This window comes from Eleutherodactylus coqui, chromosome 9 (assembly GCF_035609145.1).
Source record: "Eleutherodactylus coqui strain aEleCoq1 chromosome 9, aEleCoq1.hap1, whole genome shotgun sequence".
NCBI lineage: Eukaryota > Metazoa > Chordata > Amphibia > Anura > Eleutherodactylidae > Eleutherodactylus > Eleutherodactylus coqui.
In genome coordinates, this window is record NC_089845.1 from 160,653,295 (window position 1) to 160,672,401 (window position 19,107).

The window sequence follows — 19,107 nt, forward strand, 5'->3', positions numbered from 1 at the left end:
GGCCTTATGGGCCCCCTAAAGCTCCTGGGCCCGGGTTCAACCGCATGCTCTGCATCCTCTATAGTTACGCCCCTGACAATTACATCATACTGCGATCGGCCAGGCAGTCTATCAAGCAACCCTACAAGCATGGCTTGATAGGCATTCTGCCATTACTCCCCTGGGGCCTTTCAAAAGACCCCCGGCTGCCATGACACCCCCAGTTCCCTGCGATCTCCCTTCATAGATGTCCTGCAGCTGTGTATCGGCGGTCGTTAAGCGGGTAAATTAATTGCTTTGAACGTTTATTATTAACAGTAACACAATAAGGCGCCGGTTCTTCCCGGTGTGTTAGCGTCACAGCCAGATGAAAAGCGTAAGTTAGCAAACAGAAGGCTGGCGGTATGGCTGGTGGCATGCTGTCCTGTGAACAAGGCCGGTAACTCTTGGAACTCTCCGCAGTAAACTTGCAGTAGACTCCTTTACTAACATTTCTTCTCTCCCTGAGGCCGCATTCCCACATCTTACGGCACCGGCTCACAGGGAACACCAAGCCCCACCATGCAATCCCGAGTTAAAGAATAAGCCATCATTATAACACTAACACAACATCATCATAAAACACACTGTAACAATAAAGCATAATATGGGGCGCAGGGGTGCCCCCCTTACACATGCAACAATACATTTACCAGTGTGCCAATACGTTGCTTTTTAGTGATCACCAATTAAATGTATGCCGTTGTGTATTATAGGAAGGAATGTCCGCCATCCATCTGGCAGCTAAGAAGGGGCACATCAGTGTCCTGGACGTGTTAAAGGGCAGCGTCTCGTTTCATCTTACGAGCACTAAGGTATGATCATCTGGGGTGTTGTGGATTGAATCTATCGACTTCTTGCTTTAAGAAAACGGGGCATTTGTATTATACTGGAGTTTGTGCACCAGCTTTCTGGCATACAAAATTGCAATTTTTGGGGCTTTTAAACTGGACACCGCCACTTTTTCAAAAAGTGGGCATAGCCCAGCATTAGGAGGTGTGGTCACACATGGCCATCCATATTCACTATAATGTACAGCCAGAACGTACATTATAGCAGAAAGCTATGCCAGCTTGCAACCGCCGTAGGCTCCCATTTGGCGCATAGAGGTGCTGCCGGATGCTGCAAATGTATGAAGAGATGCAAGCCCCTTAATATATTTGTGGCAGAAATGCTAGTGCATGGTTACATAGCCACTGCTCTACAGAAATATGCCCCAATGTGTGTAAATGGGTAAATAAGAACAGAACATACTCATTGCAACACATGTATTGGTGGAAACCACAGGGGGCAGCGTTGGACCCAGTTCTTTTTGGTAGATATAGTGACCCCTTCCTGACATGCCCCTGGATTAAGATGTCATCCGGGACTTGGGTATCATGGCAGCCTAGGGCTTCCTGAATCTGTCAGGGCTGCCATGAGTGTTTGCCTATTAAGATGTTCCTGTGGTAGGGCTTGCTAGTATGTCTGTCAAAATACAATATAATGCAATACTAAATAATTGCTAGTTCAAGTCCCCTGTTGAGACTTAAAAAAAGTAAAAATAAGTAAATTAAAGATTTTTTTAAAACTATTATGGAAATATTTAAACAAAAAACATGGTTCATGGTTATGTGAAGAGGATCTGCAGCAGACCATGGTTCATGGTTATCGGATGATAAAAAGAAAATAATGTTGGTATTTCTATGTCCGTAAATGTCCAGTTTATTAAAATCACATTATTAATCTCACACAATGAACTTTTTAGGGCCAAGCGATTTTCATTGGCACATTTCAGGAGCCATAACTTGTTGGCAGAGCCATGTGAGGACTTGTTTTTTTTTTTGGGGGGGGGGGGGGGGGACGAATTCTGTATTTTAATGGCACTACTCTGGGGTACATATGATGTGTTGTAGAACTTAGGGGAGGGGAAGCAGATCCAGAAATTGTTTGGGGGTTTGGTTTTTACAGCGTTCACCATTCGGTAAAAATCATCTGATAACATTCTTATCTGAATCAGCACGATTACTGCGATTCCAAGTTTTGTATAGATTTTTTTTATTTTTTACTATTTTTGCACAATAAACACATGTTTTTAAGGAAAAGTAATCGACTCAACATTGCCACATTTAAGATCCAGAACATTCTTATTTTCCTGCAGAGTAGCTCTATCAGGACTTGTGTTTTTATGGGAAGAGTTGTAGTTTTTATTGGTATCACCAAATAAAAATAAAAAATTGCACTTCTGGCATTATGTTCTAAAATATATTTATGGCGTTCACCATGCCCAATAACTAACAAAATATTTTCATTGTCTGTCATGTCAGGGACTTGAAGATGCAATCATTTGATCACTAGGACAGTACACTGTATTAACTATGTATTGCATTCTACTAAGCCTATTACAGCAGTCTATTAGACTCTATAGGAGGCGAGGACTAATAGGCTGAGTTGAATGGCATACACAGAGGAGTTTGTCAGACCTCCGACTGCCATAGGGACGCATTGGTACCTTGCGATCGCAGAGTGGGGTGCTGATGGGTGACAGAGGGAGCCCCTCCCCTGTCATCTGTTTACATGCGCAGTTACTATTGATTGCTGAATGTAAGGGATTAAACTGCTATTATCTAAGATTTCTCTGATCCTGGCAGTTACAGCAGGAGCCTGGCTGTCAATAGTCAATCAAGCTGCCAACTTAAATAGATGTATTTGCAGGTTTAAAGCCCATTAGTGAGGTCAGTAAAAGGCGTACTGCGGTCACTAAGAGCTTAAGGGGTACATTGAAAGGGACCCCAATGCTCAATCAAACTTTGCATCCTCATCATCTTTGATCTCACTCTCCAGACAGGATTCACAGCTCTTCATGTTGCAGCACATTTTGGGCAAGCGGATTTTGTGCGAGAGATATTATCCAAGGTCCCAGCCACAATCAACAGTGAGCCTCCAAAATCCACGGCCGACATGGCACTCATGAAAGAGCACGGGGGTGAGGTAAGGACCCATGTGGGGAGAAAAGGAAAAGTGTAACTTTTCACTTATGGCATCTATGGAATAAATACCGCTATAAAGTGAGTAGTCCTTCTGAACTTATATTTGATGGGTCTATATATGATACAATGGCAAAGCAATGTCCTATATACGGTAACCTATAGTCTCTGTATTATTATATATATATATATATATATATATATATATATATATATATATATATATACACAATAATGCACTAACAGTTTCTTCATCTTCTACAGTCTGGTTACACACCCTTGCATCTGGCTTCTCAATCCGGTCATGAAAGTCTTGTGCGCCTTTTACTGAATTACCCAGGAGTCCAAGCAGATGCGGCAACCAGGCGTCAGGTGACTACCTTCATATTGTTATTACCATGTTTCAGCATCTTAACAATTGAAGAACGAGTACTGTTTGTCCAATGTGAATGGTAAGCAGTTTAAGGTTCAACTTTGTTAAGAAATGGTATATTATAAGCTGAACTGTAGCACTCAATGCCAAGTAGCTGCTGGTAAAGCAAATAAGATCACTCAATGCAGAATGTGTGCACTTCTATAATAGAAAACTGCATTGTCATGTTAGGACTGTAGGAAGGATCTGCCATAGTGACACAGGTCATAATGTATGAATTATGCTAATGCATAAGTTTATGATAAACATGTATAACAGTAATAGCTTAAAAAAGTAGTAGAAACCAAATTAAAATGATTTCTTCACTTGATCTGTTAGTGGTTTTAATGTATGGTTAATCTGTGTGTAGATGAAAATGCTGACAATTTGTCTCCACAGGGTTCGACTCCCATACACCTTGCAGCTCAGAATGGGCACACTGCTGTTGTCGGTCTCCTCCTCAGTAAATCCACCTCTCAGCTGCATGTGAAAGACAACAGAGGAAGGACATGTCTCCACCTGGCGGCTGTTAATGGTCACATTGAGATGATGAGAGCTCTTATTGGACAAGGAGCAGAGATTAATGTGACTGATAAGGTTATTTTCTTATAATGACATCATTTAGACTTGAGGCACTCCTCAGGGGTGGGGCTTGGTGCTTTATAATTTATTACATTTCCCCAATTTGACAATTAGTTGAGGATCTGGTCAACAAAGGGGAGTTATAGAAGTTTTCCAATTATATTATCTGTCATCACCCACAGATGTTTTACTTCTTGGTAAAAAATGATCTTCACTACACCCCTACAAAACAATTATATCGGTACATTTCCAATTTGGGAATGGATAAAAACAAAATTATTTCCCAAGGACGTCAAGGCATGTCCATTTTGTAGGATTATTAAGCTCCATCCATCCTATTATTACCCCCCTTAAATGATATTTGTATATACTTTATGTGCCTTGAACAGTAAACTTAAAGCATACCGGAGTTTTCAACAAGTATTCTTAATTACTCCAGGTTCTCTAAACCTGCTCATTTGCTGCTGTTTGCATCCTGCTTCACGTCTGTAAGTTCTGATTTTCAGGTGATCTTCCCCGTTTTCCATTTGCCTCGCTGTTTGGAGTCCACTTTTATGCATGGGACATGCAGAAAGCCTTGGATTCTGCCTGTTGTTCCCTGTCCTGCACTTCCTGTCCCTCACTTTCCATGCTGCATTGCACAGTATATGATCCAATCAACGGGGTGTGATATAATGATACTAATGAATCATCACAGAGCTTTCTGTGTCATTCTGCCATTATTCTGGTCTAGAGAAAGCTGGGTTGATCTCATCAATATTCATTTCTCCCTCCATTCACACCTGCGCCAAAGTTCTCTTTTTTATGTAACATGCATTTATGAAAGCTCTTTGTTCTGATGTTAATGAAGTTACTAAGTGACAAGGGGATGTCAATTACTACATTCCCCCAACCAGTTGTCTCCCATCCTGTGTCCAGTATACATCAACCAGACACTGCGGAACTCAGACTTGATACTGTATTTATCAGAGGAGAAATTTATCATGGGGATTATCGGTCGTCCGAAGGTCCCAGCCCAACAGCTGATATATTTTTGGAACCATGGGGGGGCCCTTCTGTAAATATCTTTGTATATTTTTATCTAACCACTGCTAACCCTTTTAAGAATAAAGCTTAAAACTTTGTTAGTCGTCCTTTTAAGGGACCCGTAATTCGGCAGTATGTTAATTATGTGTGGGCTAGTGGAAACCGAGGTGGTTGACCTACCTATCAGAAATGGTCAGTGGTGGCAGCAAGGTGTGTTGGGGGTGCAAGGCCGTGCAGGGTTCAATTTGGGCTCCATCTTGAACAAGTGCAGAATCTGGGAAGCTGGAACTAAGTCGACCCTACAGTCTTCCCACTGGGTTGTAGATATCACAGGTTGATGGTTTTTGGACCCATAAACCGCTGTCTGATCCTTGACAAATTAGTCATAGCAGTAGCGTGTCCATCACTAAGGGGGCAATAAGGAAACATCTCTGTGTCCATGTTACTACAGAAGCTCTATATCTAACAACAGAGGGTGGATTGCAGAGAAGCTGGCAAGGAGACCACTGGTGGCAGGCACTTCAAATGTGATATCCAGTGCTAAAGTCACAACATTTTAAGTGCTAGTATATTACAGAAATAATGAGACTAATACAAGCTAGTGGATGAGAAAACTTAGTGCCCCTTTAAATAGAGAGATAGATTGATAGATAGATATGAGATATCTGCTTGACCTATTGATACAATTGTGCAATTATTCTCTCATGTGTATCTGTTTTGTGGGTAGAATGAATGGTCTCCTCTGCACTTCGCGGCCAAGTCTGGGTTTTTAGAGACTGTCCGCTTCCTTGTCGAATGTGGTGCAATCCCCACCTTGGAGTGCAGCAGTGGGAAGACAGCGATCCAGTATGCTGCTGGTGAAAACCATCAAGATGTGGTCAGCTTCCTACTGAAGAGAAGCCATAATACCCTCAAACTCACAGAAGACAGGAAGGTAATTCTCCCTAAAACACAGTCATACTGGGTCATGTGGGCCATGACAATGATGCATTATTATAATAATTCAGAAATTTGTGAATAAAAGATGGTGACCAGGCAAATATCCATCAATTAGCTGCTGGGTAAATTACTTAAAATAGAAGGATTGTGGGTGGTCCAACCTCCTTATATCTGCACTGATTTCCAACAATGAAAAGAAGTATCTAATTATAATCCCAGCAATAACTTTTAACTATCCAAAAAGTTGTCTTTCTGTTGGGATTGGCAAACATATAGAAATGTCCCATGCTTTTACTATGGTGCTCATTAAGAGAGGAGCCAATGCTAAGGTGGACCTATTAATTTTGTCAGCAGGCTATATGAACCCTCCAACTTTCCTCTTTGTGAGGTCACCACAATGTCCTAATAAAAATATTTCCTAATAGACATAGGGAACATAGGAATGCCCCCCAGTCCCACGATGGTGGAATAGATAGTGTAGGATCCTCCAGTGGACCAGGGTTCTGTGGTTTACATTAGTGTTCACGGACTTTGAGTTTCACTTTATTGTTTGTTTTCACAGTTTGTGATTGATTTAATGCTTTGTGGGAAGCTGAACAAGAACAGAATTATAGAAGAATACATCCTGAATTCTGCTGCTCCCCTGGACACCGCCGTGAAACTTTCCAGAGCTTTTAATGTCAACGCCCTAAAAGAGAAAGAGAGGGCAGTTGACCTACTCAATGCTGCCAAATACACAGAAACCATGGCCACTGAACTCTTGACGTTGGCCTCTGGTACTAAAAATGCAGGCTACATCCTCAGGGCAGTAGACCACCGTGGCATCACCATTCTGGACTGTTTAATTGAGTGTGAGCAGAAAGATGTTGTTGCCCACCCTGCCGTTCAGAAATACTTGACTGAAGTCTGGTACGGGAACCTGGACTGGACTGCTTGGAAGCTGGTCCTTCTCTTCTTTACATTTTTAGCTTGCCCCCCAGTTTGGTTTGTGTTCTCTCTACCTCTCAAGCATCGTTTTAACAAAATCCCCATCATGAAGTTTATGAGCTACTTGGCCTCACACATATTCCTGCTGGTACTCTTCATCCTCACCATCGTCTACCCTCCTTTGAGTCCAATTTATGAAGGACGAATGATCCCTTCTTGGAATGAATGGTTGCTGCTCATGTGGTTGTCGGGAACATTGGTTTCAGAACTTACCCATCAAGGTGAGAGGGCAGGCCTTGCCTGGATACGTGTATTTGTCTTGGGATTTTCTGCCATCGCCTTCCTTTGCCACCTACTCGCATTCTTGTTTACAGACATCGACCGCCTACACTGCCTATTTTCCAGGAACATCTTTCTGGGAATTGCCATGACCCTTTCATTTATTCAGTTCTTGGAGTTCCTCACATTCCACCACCTCTTTGGACCATGGGCGATCATCATCAGAGATTTGATCAAGGACCTCACCAGGTTTGCTGTAATTCTTGCCTTATTTCATGTAGCTTTCACCATGCAACTCTCTGCGGTCTATCAGCCGGTATATCCAGAGTCCAGAGCCAACCAGCTTAATAATGAAACAGAGACCACCAAAGATGAGACCAATATTCAGGATCCAATAGACATCACTGTCCTCTTGTTCTTCTCACTGTTTGGTCTGGTGGAACCTAATTGTCTTCCATCGTTAAGCAGGACGCCGCAGTTCACCTTCGTCATTATCCACTTTGTGTTTGGAGTTTACCTGGTTGTTACTTTAATTGTGCTAATCAATCTATTGATCGCCATGATGAGCGATACCTACCAACGCATACAAGCACAGTCTGACACGGAATGGAAATTCGGAAGAGCCACTTTAATAAGAGATATGACCAGGAAACCCGGAACACCTTCTCCATTCAACCTTTTCACCAACCTGTTCTACTACATCAAACTACTGTGCAAACATAAAGGTAAGATCAATAGTAAACGTCATCTGACTTAGCGATAAATCATCAGGATTTGAGAGAGACAGAGAGATTGATTATTTGGCGGACAGTTGTCCCATGTAAAGTCATCCTTAAAGGGGCTGTCCAGTTGCGAACTATGGATGGGCCTTTCCACATGATAGGCCATTAATAGTAGATCAGTGGGGGTCTGCTACTCAAGGTCCCTGCCAATCTGCTGTTTTCTAGGTCAGTGTGTTTGTGTACTGAACTGATTTCTGCAGGAAGCAGACAGCTCCATTCTCACTGCAGTTGCCGAGCTTGGTATTACAGGCAAAGTTCCTATTCACATCAATGGAAACTTTGCTTGTAATACCAAGTCTAGGAACTGCAGTAAGAACGGAGCTGCCTGCTTCCTGCAGAAATTAGCTCACTGCAGGAGCACACTGGCTCGACAAATAGCTGATTGGTGGAGGACTCGGATGGCAGATCTCTACTGACTTACAACTGGATAATCTCTTTAATTGTGGTTCTGTCAATGTCTTCAACCATTGTAGGGAGTTAAAAGGAGTGGCCACAAATAGAGTATTTTGGTCTGAAGAATCTGATCTGTCCTGTACTACACAGACCGTCTATTGATATGAGTAAGAACTAAGTAATGCTTTATTTCATTTGCGGGGGCACTGCAGGAAAATTAAAGTCCAGGGTCCATCAGGTTCTGTCCACATTTTTTTTTTTTTTAGCCAATTTCTTTTTATTGAAAAACGTACCATATAAAATACAATCACAATGCAAAACTTGAAGATAAAGTAAGAAAAGTTTAACAAAGCACCACAGAGTTTATCTTCAAAATCGTTACTTCTGTTAGGTTCTGTTAGTTTGACACCATGTATATTGCCATAAACCGTGCTATTCTGGCCGTCATAATTGACAGAAACCCTGACGGTACTCCTACTGGGGCTGCGAAACACCAATGTGAACAAAGGCTTACACTGTGAAGTATTTCAGTAGTCATCATATGACTGATTCTGAATGGAATACATCCACTGGTTGGATGAGGACACGGCTATAAGAAATTTAACTTTGGGTCAACCCAAAAAGAAGGTTGTCCCATCTTCTTAAAAACATTGTAGTTTACTACTGCGGCTTCAGCTACATGTGACCCTAGACTGTCATCTTCTTGGATTAGAATAGGCCCTAACCTGAAATGATAAAGCCCTCTAGCTCATACAATAACATGTACTGTACATTACACATGAGCAGTGGTGGGACCAAATTTCTTTATGCCCAAGACAGGGTTGTTAAACCCATTGTCCAACTGTGACCCCTAAATTTAGCATAATAGCTTTTGGATGGGCAATTGCTCTAATTCACACAATGTCTGATTGGTGGTAGAAAGAATGGAAAAGGCAGTTGCATACTCCACCTTCCAATGTCGTGGCAGGTGACTGCTTACTCCGCCTACTCCTTCGGTCCTATGAATGAACAACTTCCTAAAATGACAACCATGAAGTGCCCAGGTCAGGCTTGACTTACTCATTATTTAAATGCACAAGACACGAAAAGCAGAGGTGGAGCAGGGCAGCAAGCACCAAGCTCTATGATCCCAATATAATTGAATATGAAGGCATGAACCCGCAGAGGCCAGTGGCCCTATTTTGATATTCGGCTTTGTGTACGTCCTTGTTATCCACCGTGTGATTTCCTTATGGTCAGAGTTCAGAATTTTGTAATCATAGTTTAATCTGTTGTAGGGAAGATGTGTTCTTCTAACGCTAGAACGCTAATGAATGAGGAGGATCTAGATGGCTTCTCTGACACTCGTTCCATTGATTTACTCGCCCACTCATCGTTTGGGTGGTTACGAAACACTGCCAGGAGAACCATGCAGGTATCACCAGAAGGTAAGTTCTACAACTCAAATAATCATTGAGCATTTCCTAATTAGTGCCCAATGTTAGGTGCTTGGGTTGATTCCAGATCCCAGATAAGGATATTCCTCTTGGCAGAAGTAAATGGACCTTAATCACATTGTATTAGTTGTAGAGCATCAAAAGAGATTAGTTGATCAGTTGGAGGGTCATTAAACGTCATTAGATGCTGCTGGTGGATCTGAGTGACCAAGAGTAGATGAGAGAAATGCCATTACAGGATTAGCAGTGCTGCAGCATGACATGCCCTATGACTGCCAGGGGGTATGTCATGTTTGCTCCAGTAAGAAGACGAATAGTAGTGCTGGGCAGGGTAGACAGGTCCTGGTAGTGGGAGACTCAATTATGAGTGGGACAGACAGGGCAATCTGCCAGAAAGACCAGGATTGTCCAATGGTGTGTTGTCTTCCTGGATCTTGAGTGGGACTTTGGGGATCTGGTTGATAGATTACTGAGTGGGGCTGGTGAGAGTGACCCAGCGATCATGGTACACATTGGCACCAATAATAAAGTTAGAGGGAGGTGAAAGGTCCTTAAAAACTATTTCAGTGAACTAAGATGTAAGCTTAGGGCAAGGACCTCGAAAGTAGTATTTTTCTGAAATACGACCCATATCACATGCCACAGAAGGAAGGCAGCGGGAGATGAGGGAGGTAAACAAGTGGCTCAAGAATTGGTATAGGAATGAGGGTTTTGGGTTCCTAGAGAACTGGGCCGACTTCGGTGTTGGCTGCAGGTTCTACCGTAAAGACGGGCTGCATCATAATGGGGAGGGGGCAGCTGTGTTAGGGAGAAGATGGCTAGAAGGTTGGATGAGTGTTTAAACTATGGACTTTCTAAACTGTATGGGGACTAATGCTAGAAGTGTGACCAATACAATGATTGGTAATAGAAGTCTGACCAATAAGGTTGACTAACTGGAATAATAATGTCTGAGGAAAATTATGACAGAGGGTGAATAACTGAGACCTGATTTGACGAAACCTGTGGCTGGGCGGTGAATTTACAGGGTTACAGTGTGTTCAGAAGGGATCATAAATCCAGAAAGGGGGAGGGGTTTGTCTTTATGTGCCCAGATTACGGGTAGATATATGTGAGGGAGATCAACATGTGGAGTCTCTATGGGTGGAAATACATGGAGGGTAAAAGAACAATAAAATCCTCATAGGGGGTTTTCTATAGACCACCAAATATAACAGAGGCTACTGACAATCTATTACTGTGGCAAATAGATGAAGCAGCAAATCACAATGAAGTAATTATTATGGGGGACTTTAACTATCCGGATATAAACTGGGGAGCCGAAACCTGCGGATCTCATGGAGGTAACAAGTTTCTGTCAATAGCTAAAGCTAATTTACTTTCCCAACTTGTACAGGACCCAACTAGGGGGACAGCTATTTTGGACTTAATATTAACCCCTTCACGACCAATAACGTACCGGTACGTCATGGAGCCGCGGGGTATGTATGAAGAGAGGTTGCGTGGCAACAGTGTTTATAACAGCTGACACCCGCGGGCAATAGCCTCGAGCGGCTGCGCGGCCGATCGCGGCTATTAACCATTTAAATGCCGCTGTCAATTCTGACAGCAGCATTTAAATCCCCCGAACGATGTTCGGAGGTCCCGCACGGCCCGCCCGCGGTGAGATCAGGGGAGCTGTGCAAGTGTCATGGCAGCCGGGGGCCTAATGAAAGGCCCCAGGGCTGCCTTAACAGACTGCCTATGAAGCTATCCCCGTTTGATAGACTGCCTGTCAAAAAGCAGTATGACGTAATGCTATAACATTACGTCATACTGCAGGAGCGATCAAAGCATCGCATCTTAAAGTCCCCCAGGGGGACTTCAAAGTAATGTAAAAAAAAAGATCAATAAAGTTTTTTTTAATTTAAAAAAAAAAGTTGTAAAAGTTTAAATCACCCCCCTTTTGCCATATCTATTATTAAAAAATCTAAATAATAAATGAGAAATATGTATTTGGTATCGCCGCGTCCGTAAAAGTCCGAACTATCAAAGTAGAGCATTATTTTTCCCGCACAGTGAACATCGTCCAAAAAAAAAAATGAAGAACGCCAGAAATGCACATTTTTAGTTACCCTGTCTCCCAGAAAAAATGCAATAAAAAGCGATCAAAAAGTCGTATGTATTCCAAATTGATACTATCGGAAACTACAGGACATTAAGCAAAAAATTAGACCTTGCTGAACTACGTCGACGGAAAAATAAAAAAGTTATTGTGTGCACAAGATGACCACAGAAAATAATTGAAAAAAATTTAATGTTTTGAAAAAAAAAGAGGAGTATAGTAAAAAAAAAACTATACTAGTTTGGTATCGTAGTAATCGTACCGACCCATAGAATACAGTTATCATGTCATTTTTGTTGCCGTTTGTGCGCTGTAGAAACAAGACACACTAAAAGATGGCGAAATGTTGTTGTTTTTTTTTTCATTTTACTCCACTTAGAATTTTTTTAAAGTTTTTCAGTACATTATACGGTACATTAAATAGCACCATTGAAAAATACAACTCGTCCCGCAAAAACAAGCCCTCATACAGCGACGTTGATGGATAAATAAAGGAGTTACGATTTTTTTTTAAGGGGGGAGGAAAAAACGAGAATGAAAAAAGAAAAAGGGGCCGCGTCATTAAGGGGTTAACCAACAGACCTGACAGAATATCGGGGGTGCAGGTTGGGGGGCACCTCGGAAATAGTGACTATAATATAATAAATTTCCACTTGTCTTTCAAAAGGGAGTTTTATCAAGGAGCTACAAAAATACTAAATTTTAGGAATGCAAAGTTCAATCGGCTCAGAGACGCCTTTAACCTTATTGACTGAGCTAATGTCCGCAGAAATAAGAGAACAGACAGTAAATGGAACATTTTAAAAGCATCTTAGAATACTTACTGTGAGCGGGATCATACATTACAGGAATAAAGGAATAGGAGAAAACTAATGTGGCTCACTAAAGATGTAAAGGGGGCAATAATTTTACATTAATTTTTGCCCCAAAAGAGGCGCTAGGTCTTACTTTTTTGGGGATGCCTTATTATACTTACCTTGCAGGCTCATTCCAGGTCCCTCCCGCTGCTTTCCGGACCTCCGACGTGCATTTTGCAGTCCCCGGACACTCGCAAAAGATCACTTCCTGGTTACGGGATTCATAAATCCCGCCTCCAGGAAGCGATGGCTTTGATTGGCTGAGCAGCGCTCAATGAACCAATGCAATGGCTGTGATTGGTTTATTGAGTGCTGCTTTGATTGGCTGAGCAGCGGTCAAAGAACCAATCACAGCCATTGCTTTATGGAGGCAGGATTTATGAATTGGCTGAGCCGTGGCATTACCGAGCCTGCTAGGTAATATATTCCTGGGTTTTTTTTGTTAGGTACTGCAGCTTGTCCTATCCTTTTGCATGAGATGAGCCACAGTACAAGGAATAGCTGTTCATACAGGTGAACTGATCTAAAACTGATGGAAGGAAAGTGGTCCGGACGTTGGACCTTTACTGTTGAAACATTGATATCCTAACCTACAAATGTTACAGTCCAGTGGGACCTCTTTAAGCTTCAGTTGCATGAAAATAGAAAATCCCTTTTTTTGAACATTCAATTAGAAAATCCCTTAAAGGCGGTCATCGATCAGGACAGCCTCTACTAAAGTCTATAGATTACAGAGGACAGTGGTATATAACACCTTTTCAGTCACCTATAGAGCTGTGCGTAGCTACTCAGCCCCGGTATGGATCTATAGTCGTGGCCAAAAGTTTTGGGATGGACACAAGTTTTGGTTTTCACAAAGAGTCCTGTGTCATGCCGAGAATAGAGCATTCATGGGTGGAGTTACTTTTCATCCAACGGAGTGGGCTCATTCACAGCCTAAGTGCTCAATCACATGGGCATATTGTCACCGTGTATTACGCACGCGTATTTCCTGTGCATAACACACGGTGAATGGAGGCATTTCATTCTTCCATTTACACCTGCATTGGAGCTGCGAGGTGACACTGCCTATAAAACACAGAAGAAATAAATTGCAGCATGCTCTATTTCTCCATGTTTTATACACAGCCCTTCAAGGAACTGGAAACCCTGCGCCTTCGAATTGCCTGCGAATGGACAGTGTTTAATACGCAGCCCCCCTGCACAGAGCGGGGATTTGGGGGGGGGGGGGGGGAATCACACTGCGCATGCCCATGATGTCAGATTCCTGGACATGTGCAGTTTATACTCAGCCCATATACGCTCTCTGCCAGCTCTATGTTGATAGAGCAAAAGGGTTGTGTACGTGTAAGGTCTCCTTCACAGGGGGCAACACGGCATCACAGTGAGAAAATTGCGATTTTCTAGCACCACATGCGAGGATTTTCAGGGAGGAAGGGGTGGTTGAAATATAAGCACTACCCCAAAAATATGCCTAAAGATAGGACATGCCACGATTTTGTATATGAGCCCATTCAAAAGAATGGGGCTCATATTTGTGCGTCTCGCAGCACACAAATCTCGCACGATTTTCTTGGCCGTGTGAAAGTGGCCTAAAAGATCTAAAAACACTGAAGCAGCAAACTTTGTGAAAACTATTTGGGTCAGTCTCAAAACTTTTGGCCATGACTGTATATACTGTACGTGTGTTACAAGCAGACTGTGAATATTATACATTGCAGTCACTGCGCCAAATATGACAGTAAATCGCTCCAGTCCTGTGTCAGGTTACTCCGACCTCTACTGCTCATTACAAGGTTATATAACTGGCCCCCTGGACAAATATGGAGAGCTGAAGAGCAAGACAGACGGCGAGGAACTCCCAAGGAGGTTCCAGGAAAGACTCTGAGGTTTTATGATGTGATAGAGGAGACAGCAGCACATCCAGTCAGCGTCTACGCAAGCAGCAGAGATACATGGCATGGGATTATAGTAGGTGATGACACATTACAAAGTCACTGAACGTTTCATAGAATTTCCAGGGATTCATCTGATGCTCATTTACAGGAATTAAAGGGGAAGTCTACTGTTATAGAATGCTCCCCTGACAAGAAGCTGGTCACAGGGTGTCCTGCTGTTGGGACCCTCAGCGATCAGCTGGAATCTGTAAGGGAATCCAACAGCAAGTGTTCAATTCCACCACAGTGCCCCCACAGGGCGAAGAGAGTATTACACAGTTTTCATTGAAGCCTATTCTCTCCTCTGATTAATAGAGAGGCCTTAAAGGTGTCATGCCAAATAATATCCACAAGAGCTGGACCCCCACTGATCTTGAGAACAGGAGTCCCACAGGTCCTCATATGAATGAAGCAGTAATCTATTCATTTCAATGAGAGCATCACAAATTGCGGAGTACAAGCTTTTGTCAATTTCCACACTCCCATTGAAATAAAAAGAGCAGCGGCGTACACACCTGACTGCCACCACTTCATGAGTTTTTGGAACTGGACCCTCACCAATCATAAAGTTTTCCCCTATTGTATGGATAGAGGATAACTCTATAACTTGACAAACCCCTTTAAGTTGTGATCTTCAACAGTATTTCCTCAACGGGCTCATGAAAAGGGGGGTTATAAAGCAGACACCCTCCTTTAGGCCTCATTTACACGACGGTGTTTGATTTTATTCCATGTGTACGTCTGTTTAAAGGCCCAACTTTTTTCTGGCATTGCTTAGCAACGATCCGTGAAAAGTAAATCCCATACAAATGCCAATCTGTGCCCGCTGTTTATTTGTGCATGCATTGACTTGAATGGGCAGCTGTCGTCTGAAAAAATGGGTCAGAATTGGGCATGCTGCAATTTTTTTACGCCATTAGGGCATAAATAGCCTCCATGGGTCCATGTGTTGTTGGCATGCAGTCAGATACACACATGGACAGCACACGGACAAGAGCCGTGCCCATATGAATAAGATGTGCAAAGATGACCTCTATTTGTTACATAATGACTCCTCCACCTTTTTCTCGTCTTTGTTTCTATCCTCAAACTGCATGATCTACCTCTGCCCATGTGGTGGCGCTACATTTCTCACTAGCAGTGGTAATGTTAACAAATATGACATCTATGAATATTCTGATGGATTATCTGATTCCTTCTCCAGAACACTCAAATATAGATTTATTTTGGTAGCTTTTGCACGGTAGTCTTGGGATTTATTGGAGACCCTCTACAAAGAGCCGCTCTAGTTCTGTTGGACTCTGCCGTTGATGCACTGTGTGGCCACCGATTCATTTAAACAGTCGCTATGTACTAATACAATTCGTCTACAGCAGCTGTAAGGATAACCTTGGCATCTGCTGCACCCAAAGGGGTCTATGGACACATGGGATGTATACGCATATACTGCAAACGGTGGGAACACAGCCTAAGGCGGAAGCTCTTTTTGACAAATTCCCATGTTCTCTATGGTTACCCACTTAAATGGTTACAATCCGTGGAGTCAGTAGCATATAACAGTGTATCAGGATTATAAGGCTACTGTACACCTGCACTCTAAAGAAAGTTGCTGCTATAGGAACATGGTGAACCCTCAGCGATTCTGCAGCCTCTTTTAAAATCTGTAGTGTTTCACCAACCCTACATCCTTCCTTTAAATCTGTCTTTATTGTTTGGGCCTTCCAACTGTGTTGCTGTCCTTTCCATTACCAATTATAGTGACTTTCCTCACTTTCTACAATGTTCTCCATCACATATTCAACTTGTACTACTCGGAGTCGGGTATCCTCGTGCCTTAGTCGAAGTCGGTGTCCTCGTGCCCTACTCGGAGTCGGGTGTCCTCGTGCCCTACTCGGAGTCGGGTGTCCTCGTGCCCTACTCGGAGTCGGGTGTCCTCGTGCCCTACTCGGAGTCGGGTGTCCTCGTGCCCTACTCGGAGTCGGGTGTCCTCGTGCCCTACTCGGAGTCGGGTGTCCTCGTGCCCTACTCGGAGTCGGGTGTCCTCGTGCCCTACTCGGAGTCGGGTGTCCCTGTGCCCTACTTGGAGTCGGGTGTCCCTGTGCCCTACTCGGAGTCGGGTGTCCTCGTGCCCTACTTAGAGTTAGATGTTCTCATACCCTACATGTGTCCATCACCATGCACAAATGATTAGCACTGGAGAATGTAGTCCTGTATTTGGCAATGTATCTAATTCCCTCTCCTTCCTCTTGTAGGTGGAATCCACAGAAACCATCCATTCGCCAGCCCCGTACATGTGGATGAGATTATAGACTGGCAAGCAGTTTCTGTACGATTCATGTCTCTGAAGGGACAGACAGATGGGGTCACGAGTCCTGAGAGACCCCTCACCCCTTACATCATGGAGACCAAGAAGAAGACGCTGACTGACCAGATGATGAGTACAAAGCAACAGAATGGACACATATAGTCAAAAGCTAACTCGAAGTACCCCATCACATTTCCTACACATTGGATGGACCTTCTGAAGGGCCCAGTACCAGAACCATAAGGCACATGCCCATCGGCACGCCGAGCAGTAGACTTTGAAGAAAGTGGTCTTCAACATAAAAGCATATTTAAAGGGTCTGTCCAGGATTAGAAAAACATGGCTGATTTATTCCAAAAACTGAGCCACACCTGTCCACAGGCTGCGTCTGGTATTGCAACTTGGTCCCCCTTCAATTCAATGGAGTTGAGCTAAAATACCAAACACAACCATGGACAAGTGTGGTGCTGTTTTTGGAAGAAAGCAGTCATGTTTGTCTAATCCTGGACAATCCCTGTAATCTAACCATGGGAACAACCATCGTACTGCTCTGAAATGTCCCGGATACGAGATAACAATCCCAAGTCCAACATACGGACTGATGCTTGGCTCTTTAGTCAACAGATTTGTGCTCCAACTCCCTCACTAATATGCTTTGTATTTGAATAGGGAGCAGCGAAGAAGAGGGACTGCCAGACGCATATGGCGCCACTCTGCTGTAGTAGCACGGCTCCTTCACACTGGCAAGAAAATCGTGCGTTTTTCGCGCGATGCTGGAGTGATTAAAAAATGCAGAATTATGAAACAAATGATTTTCAATGGTTTCATTCCCATTTGAGATGTTTTCACTCCTTTGATGTGGAGTGGAAATCACATCGCAACGCATGAACTTGCAATTTTCGGGCAATGCATTTTTAATAGAGATGAGCGAGCATACTCGGTTCGAGTGTTTTTGCACTCGAGCACCGCTTTTTCCGAGAAACTGACTACTCGGACGAAAAGATTCGGGGGGGGGGGGCGCCGGGGGGTAGCAGTGGGGAACAGGGGGGAGCTCTCTCTCTCTCCCCCCCCCCCACTCCCCTCTGCAACCCCCCGCTCACCCCCGGCGTCCCCCGAACGTATTCCTATTCCTGACAAAGGCCTCCATGTTTACCATGTAACTCAGCCTATTGGCCCCCGCCTCCGGCACAGTCTAATAGGCTGTTCTCCTAGGATTAGCAGAATACACTACATAAGTAATGCAGTGTACTAACCTAGCGATCCAATGACCGCATCTTCAAGTCCCCTTCGAGGCAGTAAATAATAATGTCAAAAAGTGTAAAAATCCAGTTTAACCTCTTAATGACACGGCCTATTTTGGGCTTAAGGATGCAACAACTTTTGGCAGATTTTCATCTCCATTTTTCAAAAGCCATAACTTTTTTTTATTTTTGAGCCGACACGGACGCATGAGGGCTTGTGTTTTTGCGTGGCAAACTGTAGTTTTTATTGGTGCCACTTTTGGGTACATAAAACTATATCGTAAAACTTTTATTAATGTTTTTTATGATAGCAGGGAGAGAAAACATCAATTCTGCCATAGAGTTTGGGTTGTTTTTTTTTACAGTGTTAATCATGCATTTTTCTGCAGGTCGGTACGATTACAATAGTCTTAGATTTTTTTTAGGTTTTTCCACGGTTTTGGAAATCAGTTTTTTTTTCTAAATCGCTGCATTCAAAGTCCTATAACCTTTTTATTTATCCATGGACGGAGCTCTGTCAGGGCTTATTTTTGGTGAGACGAGCTGTAGTTTTTATTGGTACCATTTTGGGGTACATACGGCTTTATTGATCACTTTTATCGCATTTTTTGGGAGGTAAAATGCTAAAAATTAGCATTTTGCCTCAGTTTTTTTTATGCCTTTTGCTGTGCAGGATAAACGTGTGTTCAGCTTATTATATGCGTCGTTACGGACATACCAAATATGTTTATTTTTTAAATTTTTTTGCTAATATGAAAAAAGCACAAAAAGGGGTTTTGTTGCATTTTTTTCAACATTTATCTTTTTTGTACATTATTTTTAACTTTTTTCTACGGCATTTGTGTCCCTCTGGGGGACTTACATCATTGCACCGATGATCGCTATGATAAGGCATTGCAGGAC

General features: G+C 43.0%; 1 protein-coding gene across 1 annotated transcript in view; it reads left to right on the top strand.

Moving 5' to 3' along the window:
* The window catches only part of LOC136578586 (serine/threonine-protein phosphatase 6 regulatory ankyrin repeat subunit B-like), a 121,764-nt gene extending 104,014 nt beyond the window's left edge, over nucleotides 1-17,750 (top strand). Inside the window, exons 21-28 of the mRNA XM_066578735.1 lie at nucleotides 735-833; nucleotides 2,842-2,988; nucleotides 3,249-3,356; nucleotides 3,796-3,993; nucleotides 5,732-5,938; nucleotides 6,506-7,874; nucleotides 9,602-9,751; nucleotides 16,911-17,750. Coding sequence (XP_066434832.1) covers nucleotides 735-833; nucleotides 2,842-2,988; nucleotides 3,249-3,356; nucleotides 3,796-3,993; nucleotides 5,732-5,938; nucleotides 6,506-7,874; nucleotides 9,602-9,751; nucleotides 16,911-17,125 — 2,493 coding nt within the window. The 3' untranslated portion in view covers nucleotides 17,126-17,750. The remainder of the gene's footprint in view (nucleotides 1-734; nucleotides 834-2,841; nucleotides 2,989-3,248; nucleotides 3,357-3,795; nucleotides 3,994-5,731; nucleotides 5,939-6,505; nucleotides 7,875-9,601; nucleotides 9,752-16,910) is intronic.
* The last annotated feature ends 1,357 nt before the right edge of the window (nucleotides 17,751-19,107 follow it).